General features: G+C 37.5%; 1 protein-coding gene across 4 annotated transcripts in view; it reads left to right on the forward strand.

Annotated features, from left to right (window-relative positions):
• LOC118737392 overlaps positions 1–18180 on the forward strand; it is a 207215-nt gene that overhangs the window by 181306 nt on the left and 7729 nt on the right. For all 4 annotated transcript variants that reach the window (XM_036467855.1, XM_036467864.1, XM_036467872.1 and 1 more), the window contains one exon: positions 2565–3869. In XM_036467855.1, the coding sequence (XP_036323748.1) occupies positions 2565–3869 (1305 nt within the window). The remainder of the gene's footprint in view (positions 1–2564; positions 3870–18180) is intronic.

Genomic DNA, 18180 nt, shown 5'->3' on the forward strand with positions numbered 1-18180 from the left:
ACAAAAAAAGGAAATAATGCTTTTCTCTTCAGAAAATTTAATAGTCCTTACTTTTACGCACTTCGATTTAATTTGTTAGCAATCTAATTGCCCTATTTTTTTTTTAATTTTCAATGCATTCATTTACTTTGTTCGAAATTCAGTTTTGTCAATTTGTCAAAGTCATATCGCATACGTGGTCTACACACACACACCATACGATCGCTTCATTCAATTAGCTTTTTTTGTTTTTTTTTTTTGTTTCCTTTGTGAATATAAACACTCTTGTTATGCGATTGTCGAACATTTGTTCTGATTGATCTTTCATTGTGTTCACAACAGCTGAGCCAAGCGTGTCGATTAGCTTAACGATCTTAGAGTATAATACCCGCACGCTTTACATAAAAGGAACAGTCCAGCGGAGATACAGCCGCTAAATTTAAACGTAGAATACGTGGTATGGTTAAGAGCATATCCAAGTAAAAAAAACAAAAGCACACACTAAGCAAAAAATATCGATAACAAAAGCGATAATAATATCGGTAGCAAAATCGATAAAAACATCGATAAAGAAATCGATGAAAATATTGATATCAAAATCGAAAAAATATCGAAAGCAAAATCGATAGCAAAATCGATAACAATACTGATTACAAAATCGATTACAAAATCTATCAAAATATCGATTACAAAATCGATAACAAAATCGATTATAAAGTCGATAACAAAATCCATAAAAATATCGATACCAATATCGATAGCAACATCAATAAAAATATCGAATATAAAACCTATAAAAAAATCTATAACAATATCGATAGCAAAATCGATAAAAATATCGGTAACAAAACCGATAAAAGTATCGATGACAAAATCGATAGCAAAATCGATTACACAATCGATAACAAAATCGATAAAAAATATCGATAACAAAATCGATAAAAGTATCGATCATTATATCGGTAAGTTCCGAAAATATCGATAGCAAAACCAATAACAATATCGATAACAAATTCGATGAAAATATCGATAACGAAAGCAATAATAATATCGATAGCTAAATCGTAAACAAAATCAATAAAAATATCGATGACAAAACCGGTAAAAATATCGATTACAAAATCGATTAAAATACCGACAACAAAATCTATAAAAATATCGGTAATAAAATCGATAACAAAATCGATAAAAATATCGATAACAAAATCGATAAATAATCTATCATAAAATCGCTTACAGTGTCGATAACAAAATCGACAACAAAGTCAACAAAATATCTATAACAAAATCGAGAAAAAATATCGATAACAAAATCGAAAAAATACCGATCATTATATCGATAAGTTCCGAAAATATCGATAGCAAAATCAATAACATTATCGATAAAAATTTCGATAGCAAAATCGATAAAAACATCGGTAATAAAACCGACAAAGTATCGATTATTATACCGATAAACCCCGAAATATGTACTTACGGACACATACATACTTTTTGTCTCCTTCCCACGCTTCCAATGCGTGCACGTGTTTGCAAAACGATGACGAGGTGATTTTGTATGGAAAATCATTTATGCCCATATATTTGAATAAAATAAACATATATAGAAGATATCAACCAATACTTCCCATATACCAAACCAAAGGAAAACTCTTGAATTTTTGATTAAAGAAAACAAAAACAAAATCATTTGAGCGGTTTTCGAGCATTTTGGTAATGAAAAAAATTTGCAAATTTTTTCAACAATTTTTTGCCTTAAAATGCTCAATATTTGTTAAATTTATATAAAATTTGTACCCGATAATATTTCTACTGCTCCAAAGAACCTATATCCCGAAAATGAAAGTTATATATGCCAGCAATAAGTTGCTAGAGCACTTTAAAGGCTCAAAATTGACCCCAAAATAAGACAGGTTTGGAATTTTATCTTTGAAACGCCACACTTTTCTTTGAAATCGCTTTATTAGTTCTCGTGCAATAAGCGTTTTTGTGAAGCTCTAAAAATTACAACTACAACATTTGAACATAGCCCCCATACCTTAAGGTAAGACGTATTCTACGTCAAAAATTCTGACAATAGGTTGACGACGGTGGTGCTTCCGCTGCAGCAAATACTAACCAAATTAAAGATTTTATAAACGCTGAAAAAAATTACGAATAACTAAGGATTTTAGCGATCTCTTGCTTGTCACTTGATGCGTAAGAAGCTCTTAGACAGAGGAAAGAACTTGACGCAGAATAGATCAGCACCAGGGGGCTTCTTTCTCCGAAGCAGCTTTCATGATCTCACCCTCTTATTTTTATCTTAATTAAACTTGCCGCTTAGGGCAGTACGGTCATTAGATTTTACGGCCTTGTCGACCGCGAGAGGACTGCTGTAGATTGACCCGGCGCAGTGACCGCACATGGATTTCGTTTGCAACGTTTCTCTACTTTCCTATAAAATCTTGCTTTAGCCCATCTTATAAGAGCACTAGATAAATAACTATAAAATGTGTTTTGAAATAATTTTTTTAATTATGAAAATGTGTTTCCTTATATTTCTTAACACTGATATAACTTTTCTTTTCCTGTACTTCCTCCAGAGCGACAACGCTGAACTGGACAAGGCCATATTCGAGAATAACCAAAAACCCAGCAGCATCCCGGCGCGCGAATACATCTCCTCGCCCGGCTACGACACCTCCTCCAGCACTGCGCCCGGCAGCTCGCCCGATCCATGTGAATACACCTACGAGGGTGCCATTCAAGACTACAAACAACGCGTCTCTCGCGCCAGTGGTGGCAGCGCTTTAGCCAATTTCAAGCTCAACGCCGGCAACACAAGTGGAGCGCTGATTTCTAAAACCAACACCACCGCCTCGAAAGAAGCATCACCGGAATGTGGCAACTCCACCACGCCAAGCAGCGATACATATCCCACACGGCGCGGCAGTAAAATCGAAGACCGTCTCATCGGTTTCGAAGTTACCTCACCCAGTGATAGTCAAGAGGGTTTGGAAAAGAAAGTTGATGTACCAAAAATAGATATTTCGAAGCGTAAGGAGATTTTCGAAAATCAAAATGCCAATACGGAACCAAAGTCACTGAGCAATAGTGGCGGTGGTAGCGTCGCCGTGCCACGCGTTACTCTACGCGATCGGTTTAAGCTGGACGAGAGCGCCGCTGGCAACGGTGAAGTTTATGATACAACGCTGAAGCGCGAGGTTAAGCGTCTATCGGGTGACATTACTAGCATACGTACGCGCATGCAAAGTCTCGAACAGCAGCAGAATTTAGTCAATTCAACAAATGGCAGCGTCGGTGCCGGTAAGGCGTCGAACGCAAAATTAGTCGATATACCAGTACCACCATTGAAGGATCGCTTGTCTAGTTTACAAAATGCCGTAGCCAAAGAGGAGGTGAAGAAAGCGCCCGTAGCACTTGTTGACGCCCGCCAACTCGAGATAATGAAGAGCGAAGAGGAGCAGCGACGCATGAAACAAATGGAGAGCGAGAAGAAAGCGCAAGTTGTGGAGGAGGTGGCGACTAAGGAGCAAGTGAGTGCGTCATCTGCAGCGGAGGCGCCTATTCCAAAGGAGCTGGTGGTTAAAATCGATGCACCCGAGGAGGAGGTCGACCGCGACGACAGCGGAATTCACACTGCCGACGGCGAAATCGAAGCGACTGAGGCGGGACTCTCCGAGCAGGAGCAGCAACTTAACGCGGCCATTGCAGCACTAGCACTGGAGGAACAGCAGCTGACCGAGGCAGCCAATGCGGTGAACCAAATAGAAGCGGAGTTCGCTGAACTCTCCACGAACGCAGTGAACGCCATCGCCAGCGATCTAACGACAGCGACAGCGTCTGCAAAAACAACTAACGAACAGCCATGCGAAATGGATTTTAGTGTAAGTTCTACTAACAAATCCTTGCTTGAACCCGCTATAAGTAGTGTTAAGAGTAGTTTTGAACTTGAAAATACTAGTATTGAAAGTAGTAGTCGTAGTATTGGTGAAAAAATAGCTAACGCTGAAAAAGAACAACAGAAAGTAAACAATACAGTTTGTGCTAAATCTGAACAAAAGGTGTTGGGAAATAATTTAACTGTTACTTCACCTACGAACTTACAAAGAAAACCCTCGAACGAGATGGTGCACGCGCGCAATCTGCTGCGCATGTTCAAAGAGACCTTCAAGAGTGACATTGAATTAGACGAGCTGCAGGAGCATGAGGTGAAGCCAATATCTGAACCCTCAATCGGTGGTGGGAGTGGTGGTGCCATACCCAAGCAAACAGTTAGACCACTGAACTCAAATGGGCCTCAACTTTCACCCGGGCCGGTGTCAATCACTGGTGAAAGCCCACAACGCCCACAAACACCCACACCGTTCACATTAACAGCTGCGGCTGACGCTCCAATAAGCACACAAATATTTCAATCTTCCACTATATCCCCTTCGGCTTTGTCCCCACCATCCCCTTCGCCCTTCACTCAGCCCACTTCTCCCATGGCTATACCACAAACACCACCATCTCCTTCACACGCTACACGCGCGCCCACTCCGCCGCCACGCTCTTCGCCGAGTGTGCTTATGTCTAACGGTTTCTCGATGATTCCGCGTGCCGTCAATCCAATTGGCAAACCACCCATGTCACCCAAGTCGACACGTTATACCGTCATTAGTCCCGTTAACAGTCCACCGCCCGCGCGCAAATCAGCCGACGACAATCCATTCAGCATCAACGGACGTGTAGAGATTTTCAATTCAAAGAATATGAACACAAATCCGACCGGTAAACCGCCAACGCCAACGATGAATGCAAGAAAATCATATGTGCCACAATTGGGTGCAACAACACCAACATCACCAATACTTGGTCGTCCGCCATCGCCCATGAATGCCACTGCGTACAATGGCAGTGTCGGGTTTCCTAAGCAGCAACAATTCCCAACAACGGTGACGGTGACCGCATTACCCCCGACCACATCACCGCCGCCAGCTTCTAATCAAATGCTGCAGGCAAAGACAGCTGCTGCGAATGCGGCGAAATCAATGCCAGGCGTGCAAGTAGTCAATGAACCTTCACATGAAACCCGATTACCCAATGTGACAACTGTGCCGCATTCACCACAACAACAACAACAACAGCAACAGCAGCAGCATAACCATGCAGAAGTTGTTATGTGCGCACCGCCGGTAACCATCTTGAATCCGGATGAGCTGCCGAAACCCAACACCGTCAAAGCGCTTTCCAGTTGCTTCTCACAAGATGTGGCAGCATCTAATCAACCAGCCGGTAAGACGAAACCGCCGATACTGGGCCCGAAGCCTTTGCCACGCAGTCGCATACCACAAACGCCGCCTCAATCACCTACGCCAGCAAAGAGAAATTTCCTCAATTCGCCATCGGCGGCCACAGATGCAACGGTAAAAGAGTTTACAAAAACAGGAACAACAAGTAGCGCGCTGCCAAAGCAACCACAGCCTAAGCCCTCTGCCGCAGCTGAGATGGCACCCAATTTGGTTGCACCCAATGCAGATGATTTGAAGAAACTTTCTATCATCTCAGATATTTCGACGGTTTCAAGTGATTCCAGCGTCTGCACAGAGCCCTTTGAAACCACGGCACAGGTACATTCACCACCAACGGTACTGGAACGTACCAATGAGCTGAATCGCGCAGCTCTCAAGCCGTTACCGTTGATGCGCAACGCCCATAACAGCTCAAACAAACCAGGTACTTCAAATCGGCCCACTGACGATCCGCTCAAACCAAATGACTCGCTCACGCCCGTCATATCAGTGCCCTCACAGATGCCCACGCTCGTGGCCTGCAAGCCTAATCAGTCTACACTATTCAAGCTGACCACGCCACCAGCATCGCCGCACTCACCGCTCTCACCTACCGATGTGACACTCTGCAACAATTTCCTCAACTCCTTCGAACCCACAAACTCATACTTACCTGTGCAACAGAAGAGCGTTGATGAGTCGCCTTGTGACAAGATGGACGTTAACGAATTGCCGCCAAGTAAGCGGCCTCCTTGCACCTTCTACGAGGACATCAGCGCCAATAAAGTTAAAGCGTGTGATGAATCCGGTACGAAAACTGAAATTTCACGCCAGTCCGTGCCACCTCAGGCGCAGCGTCAGCACACAGTGGAGGAGAAGATCTGCCAGAAAATTGACGTGAATGATCTACCAGCCTACGATCAGGTACCGCTGACTGGCTATGACGAAGTTAGCGCTGAGCAAGTGCGCATTTGTGATGGTCTCAATGCGAGACCACCAAGTAAAGGTAGCGATCCAAGCACACCCAGAACGTCATCGCAGAGCACCGGCAGCGCACCCAGCACACCGGACACACCAACAACCGTGAAAAGTATGCCCATAACGCCGATAAGTAATATTCCCTTAGCTAGCTCAAAATCAAATACCTCACGTCCCAACTCCAAGCCAAATTCACCAATAATGGTCGCGCGCGCAGCACACTCGCGTGCACTCATTGAGACCTGTGAGCGTATTATCGCAGAGGAGCGTCTGCACAGCAGTCAAATAAAGTCTGCTTTACCGACTCACGCCGTCGCCAAGAGCAGCGGCACTCCCCTTCTTCAACGCAAATCGAAGATACCCAAACCAATACCCTGCTGCATCAGCGCTACAGATTCAATGAACCAAGCCGATCAGCCGGCTAAACCTGTACTCAAGCAAAGCAGTGGACCCCCAACACCGGAATCGGTTGATGAAAATATGATAATTGGGCGATTGCATGTGGTCGAAACACAAATCAAAGTCACTACCTCTACGCCACCGTCCTCGCCAACCGTGACAACAAAGTCGAACGGAAGCGCAAAACCAGTGGCGAACCAAAATCCGAAGAAAACGAAAAATATTTTCGACTTCTTACGTAAAAACTTCGGAATCGGTGATGATAACCCACCGGCCGTTGCAGCTGCTGCGAGTGTTGAAGAGGAAGTGGCACCGTCTGTTGTTCCGCCGGCTGTCGAGAAGGATGTTGTGAAATTGGATGAAATATTCACTGTGGATAACTCAAAGTTCTATATACCTTCAGATGATGTGCCACCACCGCCGCTGCCAAAGACGCCAGCGCCTGTGAATATCGAGATAACAAAGACCTTTACCACAAACGAGATCGTTGAGGAGGGTACCAGCGAGCAGGATTTGGTGCAAGAGATCAATGAAATGCTAGACGATGAACTCAATAGATTGACGCTGGAGAGTGGCTCAAGCGTGAGTGGTGGTGGCACAGGCAAATAGGTCTTGGAAGATGCTATTTTTTGAAAGGCATATGTGTGAAGGGTCTTTACGTCACTATTTAAGAGTGGGCGGTGCTATCTACATATATCTACTTAAATAAGAACCGGTTAAAACTACTTGGCCTGTTGAAGACTTTGATATCATACCAATTTTTCTAAAAAGGCAGCTTACGTTCTTATAGTTTCTTTAAGTGATTTACCGCCTTTCTGTTGTGCGTGTGAACCTACCTTAAGTCACTCTTTTAAAATGCTTGCTACGTACGAACCAGCCTTAAACCTCTCTTTAATAGATTTAACTGCTTTCGTCAACGCATTGCCGCATCTGCGGTTTAAAGAAGAAGAACAAATCGAATTTATAAATATTAGATTATCGTGTTATTATTTACTTATAAAAAAAACAAAAAATATTTGATTCGTTTTTCTTACACTAGTTAATAGTCTCTATCACTTGAGGACTTAAATGAAATGACCAGCAAGTGTTGCAGTTCTCAAATCCCCCAGTTGTAATATTCTACTGGAGCTTTTTGAAAAAGCTTTTCCAAAGCCATTCTTACTGGCACTTTGCCTCAACGTCTCTTTCTACTTTAAAAATGCTCATTAATCAACCAATTGAGCACGAAAGCAAGAAGAGAAAATCACTAATCCCCTCGAAAGCCACAAGCTCAGTCGTCTACTCACTCTCGCACTCAAACGCGCGACCACACGCTCGTATGTTCGCTAGGTTATATTCACAGCTATTCTTTTGTATATTATTTTCTTTAGGTATATGTTTCTTGAACTATTTTTTCTACTTCTATTATACGCTACTCAATGCATTGCAATAAAATTGTAAAGCTTTTCTGCAAGCTCGAATATATTCTGTAGCGGGGCTTTCAAATGCGCAAGCAATGTATCGCTGTCAGCTTAAAAAAAAAATATATCAAAATACTTTTATTTAAATCGCAAATAGGTGGTAAATTTTTAAATACTCGCTACTGTTTTCAATAAAGCATTTTTTATTTAATTTTATTTGAATTAGCTATCATTCAATTTGCGTTTAATTTGACGCATCAAAAATTTTTGTTAAATCACAACAAATGTATGTAAATGTACCAAGAAACAAAAATGCTACAAAATAAACGTTTTTCTTTGTAATTAATTTTTCTAAAAAACTGAAAACGTTTTTCTTTATTTTTTCGATTTCAACACTTTTTGTCATTCTTACCCCATTCTTACATTTCATACAAACAAACATAGATATGTACATATGTAAATGTTCTCACGTACATATCCATCCACTCAATTACATTTCCATTTGATTCATTTTCATTCTCGTTCGAATAAATTTGTCTCAATTTCGCATTTTCAGAAAGCTTCTGGTTGTGGTGTCGGTTATTTTAAGCTTAAGCTTTAAGTTTTCTCCTATGAGCGCTGTTTTTATACTGGTAATGAAATGTAGAAAGCCCTTTTGCTGAACGGGTTTTCAAATCGTTTTTTTTTTTTTGTATTTTTAAGCAGTTATTAGCAGGACTGTGCTCTCGCATTCTCGAAATATTGATATACATACACTCGGAGTAACCACTAAGTCTTGCGAGTCCTTGTACGGTATACGGATTGCACGGTTCGCAAAGTTTTCCTATAGGAAATCCGGCTCTACCGTACAGTCCGGCACGGTGCAAGGTTTTTGTCTACCTCTCTGTGTTTTCTCAGTGACAAAAAAAATTTAATTACTTAAAAGTGTATTCTCACTCTTTTTACCAAGTTGTTTTTTTTTGGGGAAAATTGCTTTCGAGTAGAAACTAATCCGCCTTTATTAAAAACTCTAACTTTAAAATAGAATGTGAATAATATATTGATATTAAGTATCCTCTATCGCCTCTCCCGGATAATGGCACAACCTCGATGTCATATTTTTGCCATTCAGCGGCTAGTTTTGTCTGTCTATACAAGGGTTGTTGCGAATATTATTCCGAAATAAAAGTCCTTTCCGGATAATAAACATATACATATATATAATACTAGTCTGTCCTGGTATTAAACACGTTAGGTGATCTTAAAAAAGGCGCTCCTCGCTCTTAAAGCGGACGAGGTCACCTGATAGCTAGTATGGGATTGCCTTCAGCTTTACTGGGACACAGTGAAGTCACGGGCAATGAAGTGGCAGATATTCTCGCCAGAAAAGTGGCTGTACAGGGATTCATAAACCCAGTAAACCTTATTGGTTTGCGATGGAGCTCCATTAGGCGAAACTAGAACGCAGCGCAACATTACTGGAACCATTTTGGATATATCCACAAGGAGAATCGAAGCGCTCCTTTACCTCTGTAGGCATGAAGTAAGAATTGTTACAGGTTTTCTAACTGGCCACTTTATGTTAAGGAAGTAGCTGTCAACCAAAGCAGTTGTTAACTCTGATCAGTGTTAGTTGTGTTATCATGAAGAGAAAAAGTCCTCACTAGCACCTCACTGCGCTTCCTAGGATCACTTTTACTAGAGGCGCACGACCTAATGGAATTCAGCTCCAAAGGACTTCGTGTGGTGTCTTAGCAATACGTGGATCAAAAAAGATCGTTTCGGTCGCGGTAACTAGGTTACCTGCTCCCCTCCTCTAGTCTTAATCTAATCAAATCCAACTTCCGATTTATAGTTGCGTTTCCTATATAAAAATTGCCACATAACACCGGAGCACAAAGTTTTCGGCAACGGCAAGCTCCGAGTTGTACGGTGGACACATCAAATCTGGCCAAAATCTGTCAGTTCATTAATTAAGGGAAATAAGTCTACATTTTTATTTGTAGATAACCGAAATTAATGGTCAAATATTGTCAGGGGATGGCACAAGTACCGTTTTCGTATGTAAAAATTCAAATCTGATTCTAGAATAGTATTTCCCTCCCACAAAATCTGTCGCGGAAACTTAATGAACGAATGTCAAGGCCGGGCTTCTCTAAAGAATAGCTCATTTAGGGAAGTACATAATAAAAAAGCTAGAAGATCTATGTAGTGGCACAATGAGTGATAAAAATGCTTTCGCATTGCGTGAGTTGACAGTAGGCTACGCTATAATAAAATATCATTGTTGACAAGGATTGCACCGAAATGGCGCCAATTGACTATTAAGTGCCCACTTGATAAGCATCAAACCAACCATGTCTTATTGGAGACTTAACGGTGTTAAACTTGTCTTGGTTGAAATGGAAGAATTCGATCGTTTATACTGACTAGTTTTTTTTTAAGTAGCCATTTTTCGTCGAGGCTTGATTAAATGAAAGAATGCCCCTGAGTGTTTTCGCCGGTTACAAGTAACAAACTCAACGGAAATAAGGTCAATGGACACTATTTCGCATACTGGTGCGAAATAAAGTCAATGGACATTATCACCTTCTCAAAAGCGGAATGAAATCCGTCACGACCAATTTATGGTTTCCAATGCAATTCGATTGATATCAGAAATGTATAACAAATCTGATAAAAGTCGCCCATTTACATTTTCAGTACATACAGTGGCTCACAGCTTAAATCGTACACCCAAAAAACATTTGCACTTTGTTAATATTCTCAAAGTTTTTCATGCCAAATAATTTATATTATTTGTATGTATTTTTTTTAAGCATGGTTTATAGTACAACAAACATCAATAAAAATAAAATTCCAAACTTTGTACAAAAGCTAGGAAAATACGGAAAAGCATTCATTTCATTCATTTTCATGAAAATTTTCAGCTTTTTGATCAGAGTTTTTAGAAATATTTCGGGTATGCAGTTTTGTAGTGCATTCAATTTTAGTCTAATAAAGTGCCAGTTTCAAGTAGCAAAAAATTATCGGTGATTTTTAAGATTTTTTTTCGAGGGTGTTGCGCATTTTCTTCCATATAAAAATTGATTTTGTATATGCGTTATACGAAAGAAAATGCGCGACACCCTCGACAAAAAAAAATCTCAAAAATCAACGGTAATTTTTGCTATTAGACTAAAATTGAATGGGCTACAAAACTGCATACCCCGATAATTTCTAAAAAATCGGATCAAAAATTTGAAAGTTGTAAAATGATTGGGATTTTGATTTTTATGATCTTTGTTGTACTATGAACCATATTTTTATAAAAAAAAATATATAACATAAAACATAAACTTTTTTTGGGTAAACGGTTTAAGCTGTGATCCACTGTACATATGTATGTAGATACATTAGGCTGGGTCGCGTAAAAAAATTGTTTTAGCCTCCTTGGTTTGAGAGCTAACACATTGGCATCAAAAATATTATTGCTCTATTTTTGCGCGAAAAATAGCCAAACCCGCGTTTTCATTTTTCACTTTTTGTATCCCGATTTTATTAAGAAAATATTTTTGAATACTATGTATTTATTGCTGTTGGTTGATTTTTCCGACACGGTGAAAAGATGATTTATTTTGAAATGAATTTACGTCATCCCTTATCAAGTTACTCTATATCTCTTGAAGATCATATTGGTGTAAATTACTTTCTTATACCCGTTAACTTATTGTGGCTTATGCATAGTGCAAATAAAGTCGACACTAAGGTTAGTTACAGCTTTTTGATATAATTCTCAATGGATTACCTCTAAAATAAAGCTCCTACTAGCTTTAGAGTCGATTTAATCTCAACGCGACTTAATAAAATTAAGTTATTAGAAATTTTAAAAATTTGTAATTAGCCATTTTTTAGCCTAAAGCTCTAAAAACTACTTTTCAATGAAATATCACATCTTCAAAAACCGGATCATAAATTAAAAACTTGCGAAGAAAATGGGATTTTGATTGTTTTTTTTTATAGCGTGACTAAGTCGAAAATTAGAATGAAACCAAAATCCTCGCGTAGAAATCTTTCAAGCCTGGGAGAGGCGCCATTTTATTAGGTAATTATAAGTTTTAGTTTTCTTTTGTGTGCAGTCTAATAAATGTGCAGGCATATGTATGTACATACATATGTAAATATGTATGTATGTACGTATACCTAGCACCTGATATACCATATTTATAATGGAATATCTAAACATTAAGCACTGCCTTAGATAACAATCGAAATTATCTAATCAAATAAATGCCGTATAAGTTAATTGATTTGCACTTCATTAACAAATTTTAGTAGTAATATATGTATACACATTTGCATTCAAAGGCATAAACATACATACCACATATAAATCTCTTTAGTGTATAAATTTAGAAAAAAAAACAACAAAACATGCATATATATGTATCTGTATTTCTTGTATTTCTCTTTACATGCCTGCGCATAATGTGCTCGTACGCTCTGTGTGTGTGTATGTTCGTTCGTTCGTTCGTTCGTTCGTACGCCAAAATGTATGCTACGCAAATATCGAAAATCTATATCATATTGCTACGCTTATAAATATGTATAATGAAAAAATTAATATAAATTATTCAAAAAATAATAATAAATCTAAACTCTACTCGCGTTCTACTATCGCTCTTGCACTATTTCTTTACGCTCTATGCTCGTCACTGCGCCACGCTGCTAACAAATGAAATGAAAATCGTTGTATAATTAATAATTAAAAAAAAAAAAATTAACTAATGAAAATTTGCAATATTTGGAATAACTTTGACTCAAAAACAAATTTAAATTGAATCATTTTCGTTTGCTCGCCTTCACTACTTTTTCGATAAAGTAGTTAAATTTGCAAAATTTATGTCAGCAAAAGCTTTTGTGCAATGCCAAAGGTAAGAACTTTTATTGAAAGAATATCTTTGTATGCATTTATAGGAAAATACCTAGTTTATTTTTATTTATGTGTTTCGTGTTGTGTTTTTTTTTGTTTTAACCCCCAGTTGGGTTTATTTGTGTGTGCTCATTGCTATTTGTCTTCATGCTGCTTGTTTTTGTCTTTAGTTTTATTCATGTTTTTATATTTTTTTTGTCTTTGTTTTACTAAAACATCTTCATCTTTTCTTTGTATGCTCTTTGTACGTGTCTTGTAATTTATCGCCCTCTCAAGCTCTTTTTGTTTGCGCCTTATTGCATGTCTTTGAAATGTTTAGCTGTCACACACACACACACACAATTTACCTTCGTTCTTCACATTATTCTTGTTTTTTTTTTTGTCTTCTTGCATTGTAAAGCGTATATATATAACTGCATCATTTTTTTTTTGCAATTTCCTTTACCCATTTTATTTTCTAAACGTCAAATGTCATGTTGGTAATGCGAGAAACCCGCTTAGTGGCTGCGTTTAGTGAACCTCGACGACCGTTTAATGCCACCCCCAGACATACGCCAACGACTAAATGCGCCTCCTACAACGAGCCGCTAAGCGTAAATTGAATAACTAAAATCGCAATTGCAAAAACTAACGCAGAAATGGCGAAAAATCTGTTTGCTTTCCAATTCATTGCATAATAACAGGCGCACACAGCCCGTCATCGCCATCATCAACATCGCCATCATTGCCGTACGTTGTTGTTTTGCCATGCCGCTTAACATTGCTAATAGCATATTTGTAGGCGCATACACGAAAATAGCGCAAAACATCTACAAAAAACTAACCTTTCAGTAACCCCAGAGGCGTATTTGCACTCAACGCGCGTTCGCAGTTTTTCACGTGTTGTTGTCGATTTTGCACAACTGTTAATTTCATTACTCATTGTTGGTTCTACATATTTGCTCATCAGCATGTCAACAGCAATTTGCTTTATCTAAATGCCCATTTAATGCCCTACTGAAATAGTTTAGTTCCATTCATTCAGGCGCTCACTCGCCCAAATCAGTCGCCTTCGAACTGCTGTTGGTTGCTGTAGTGCAAGCCCAAGTTGCTTTAGCGCGCCGCAGCAATCTTTTAGGTGTTGATTATTTTGAAAAAGTTCGACAAATTCTTATACAAAAAATATCCAATTACCGGGTAGTGAAAGTTGCCTTGGCTTGTGAACTACTTATATACATATATATATATTTGATGTAAGAGTATTGCATAAATCTACTTAGGCATAGAAGTATTTGAAAAGAAATCAAGCGAAAATTCTGCAATACTTAAACGACTCTTTTATTGAAAATAGTGTGAATTCTTAGGTTTCCAAGCGTTAACCACGGTACAAAAAACTATTTTGTGCAAACGCTTGCAGCGCATATATTCTTTAGATGGAATGGATCGCAAACCAATGGTAAGCTGATGAAATTTTTGTGATACTTCTCATCTGCATACATACATTCGACGGTGACGAAAATTATCGCTAGGAATTATCTTTGGCAATAAAGTTTAATCATATAATTGTCATAAAAACGTATTTGTTGTTATTCCATCTTTTTTCCATACTTCATTACGTTCCTTACGGCAATATACTTTTTATCGCGCATTCCCGCCAGGCATTCAAAATACGAAAATTTAAAAAAAAATTAGCACTTAAAAATGGCATGTGTAAACAGACTTAATGACAAGGCATTAAAATTAACAAAATTTCAAGAAAAAAAAAAAGCATTTTTAATGCCCGACTGTGTCACTCAAAATTATGTATGTAAATTAGTTCCTAGTGGAAATCTGACATTATTTCCTAAAAAATTGCTATTTGCATTCAAAGATTCACTAAATTTTCATAGCGCACCCAGCTAATATTATAGAGAATCATTTTCATATTAATTTATAGCTTGTTACTACAAAAAAATTTTCGGTTTCTCGTTTAGTTGTGAGCCGAAAGCACAAAGTCTGTATTTAATTTCTTATTCTCACCAAAAAGCTCGAAAAAATCTTCTGCGGTTATCCGGCAAATACATACATATTTAGTTGCAAAGATTTGGGATGTGAAAATTTCTACTTACATAACTGACGAATACGACTTAACTTACCGATGCGAAAAATTACGATAAGGTTGATTATTTATAGAAAAAATATACATAAATTTAAAAAAAAAAGTAAGTTGGTGTAATTGAAAATAAAATGGAAATTATGATTTAAGCAACGGGCAGAAAACTCTTCTACTTTTGTTTCAAAATTTCAACTGTCTTGCACCGGCTGATAAGCATTTCTTATTATATTTTATGACATTAATAATAAGTCGTAAATACTATCAACATGTCATCACTCAATGTGACTTAATCAGTCACTCGGAGCCGCAATAAAAAAAAAATCGCTGAATGTGTGTAACCCCACATCTCCACCATCAACTAAATGTGTCTTAACATCTGTAAAATTTCCGTTTTAACTCTGTAGAAGGTGGAGACATGGCGTAAAGCAGTGATGACAGCCTATCGACTTTGTTGCTTTTGAGCACCGATATTTTTTTTGTTTGTACATACATACTTATATTAATGATGTACTCATTTATTTCGTAGCTTTACCCAATAGATCACAAATGCCAATGAATTGGCCATAGTGAAAAAATATATATTTTAGTAAAGTTGGTAGAAAAGTAAAATAAACCAATTATTCGTATTTTTACATCTACCATTAAAATTTTGAAATTTTAATAGAAAAACCTTTTTAAAAGTTTTTTTTTTAATTATTTTGGTCCTACGAAGTGGTAGTACCTCTAACCACTCGGCTACAACGGCCGCCGGGTATAACAACAATATATCAATGTAATCAGGTAATGGATATGGATAGATCTTATCAGCATAGGAGTGTAATATGCACCAACAACATGCATGTGCAGGTTATTGTATACATACATATGTATATACATACATACTTAAGTATGCGTTAATTTCAGGCATAGTGAGTGCCAGTATTAGAAGGGATTTCAAAAGAAGCCACTCGCCAATTAAATCCTCTAAACAATTGCAACAATGTATTCACGTACATATTAATTTAAGCATGCAAATCCGGATAGGTGCGCATTTACGTATACATATATGTACATATGTGTACATTATAGGGTGCTTCTTAAAATAACCAAATTAAAATTTGTTTTGTATGGGATACCCCTTCTTTTCGTTCTACGTACAAATTAAAGTTATCCACGAAAATTTTCAAATAATTTTTAGGGCTCGCTACCAGGTACTTACTAATTTTATAATTTCGTCTTCCTTGTCATAGTAGTAGTACAGTTAGTGTTGCCGCAATAAGAATGATCCAGATCGTTTCCGTGAGAAATGATCGTGCTACTGAGCTGGATAACCCAAGAAAACACAACTTATATATTTATGTCGAAAACTTCCTGAGCTCAAAAAGCATTTTTTCAATGGTAATTCAATGGTTCTGGTAGCGACCCATAAAAAATTATTTCAAAAATTTTTAAAACTTCGATGTTGTCGTTTTAAGAAGCACCCTAATACATACACATACAGATGTACTTAAATGAATATACTCAGATTTAGTCTGACGCAAATCGTAATTTGATTTGGTTAAAAGCTTTAAATTTTATCCTGTCCTTTAGAATTTGCATTGATTTGTTTGTTTTTCACATACAACATTGGACATATCATTTGCAACCAAATTTAAAATGATATTGCTTGCCACTTATGTTTGTTTATTTATGTTTAAGAATTTCCAATTAAACGACAGTTCAACAACAAAAAGTGCAAATTTCAAGAAGCTACGAAATCGCGTTGATTTTTAATATTATTTTTTTTTTTGCTGACAGTGTTGTGCATTTCCTTCCATATAAAGTAAACTCGGCAGTTACTTTTGTATGAAAAAATGCCTAGTACCGTTAGCAAAAAAATTATTAAAAATCAATGAGATTTTTTAGCGGCACTTTAACCTACTAAAAATTAATGGGCTCTAAAACTGCAGACCTAGAATTTTTCTTAAAGTTCTGGAAAAACGTCGCTAGACACGAACAAAGACGCGCCATTGTTTTGACGACGAAAAAGGACGCATTGTCGAAAAAAGGCGCGTAAAAAAAACTTCGGCGAAGAAAGACGTGTAGACATAGATTTATACCGAGCCAAGGACTGTTACTTCTGCATTATACTCCAAAAACTATTTACCCGCAAACATAGTTGACCGCGAAAATAGGTTTTCGCGTCTTTTTTCGTCGTCGACTAAATTTAGGCGCCTTTCTTCGCAGAATTTTTTTTATGCGTCTTTTTTTGTTGAATTTTTTAAATTTTTGAACGAAGTTTGAAAGGTGGCATTATGTGGTGCTGGTTATGTAATGTGTTAGACTTTTATAAAAAATTATAAACATTGAATAAACAAAAGAAAGATCGTCAAAAGTGGTCAAAATGTCACTTAACTTAATCAGCTGACCACAAGTGCATGTAAATATAAAATCAACATAATCGATGTTAATTTAGTTAGTTATTCTTAGGTAGGTTTTAATTTCAGTAGCTCATTTTTTGAAAGATTTGCATTTCGAGATTATTGAATATATTTATGCCCTCGACATCAATATGCATTTTATGTGCTATCAAAATGTGAATTGATGTTATTAATAAAAAGAAAAAAGCATAAAGCTTTTCAAGTCTACTTATTAAGAAAAATAAAAAAAAAGGTTTTTTTCATAAAAAAATTTTGCGAAATTGCATATTAGTTAAAGCCGAATGGTGTACTCAGCAGTACATTGAAAATAACTAAATTAGTGCTGATTTGTTAAGTTAGATTATAACGCATTTTTTCTTAACGCATTCCCTGTGGGGAAATACTCAAGTTCTTATTTGATTCGCTCTTAGTACAATTACGAACACATATAATTCCCGATACATTTTTTTCCATAGAGAAAACTGATGAATATAGGAAATAGAGATTTGCTCTGCTGCAGTTCGAAATTTTAAAAGTAATTTAGTTAACTCCGCCAAAGATCCTCGGATCGAAAATTGTATGGTTTTTTACTTCTTTTTTTATTTTTTTAACTAATTAACCCGCAAGCAATGCTTTCTAACTCTGAACCAGAAATTTGCAACACCAGGGATCATTATATGCAGACGACTTTTTTATTTGATTGATAACATGAGGAGGTCGGCATATATGTATCTTAATTTATCTACACCACTGTGCATGCCCTCATCAGCTGAGTTATCATTTCGCATTGGCACTTGTTTTGTTT

The sequence above is a fragment of the Rhagoletis pomonella genome, unplaced genomic scaffold, assembly GCF_013731165.1.
Source record: "Rhagoletis pomonella isolate Grant_MI unplaced genomic scaffold, Rhpom_1.0 Rhpom_scaffold_00001, whole genome shotgun sequence".
Lineage (NCBI taxonomy): Eukaryota > Metazoa > Arthropoda > Insecta > Diptera > Tephritidae > Rhagoletis > Rhagoletis pomonella.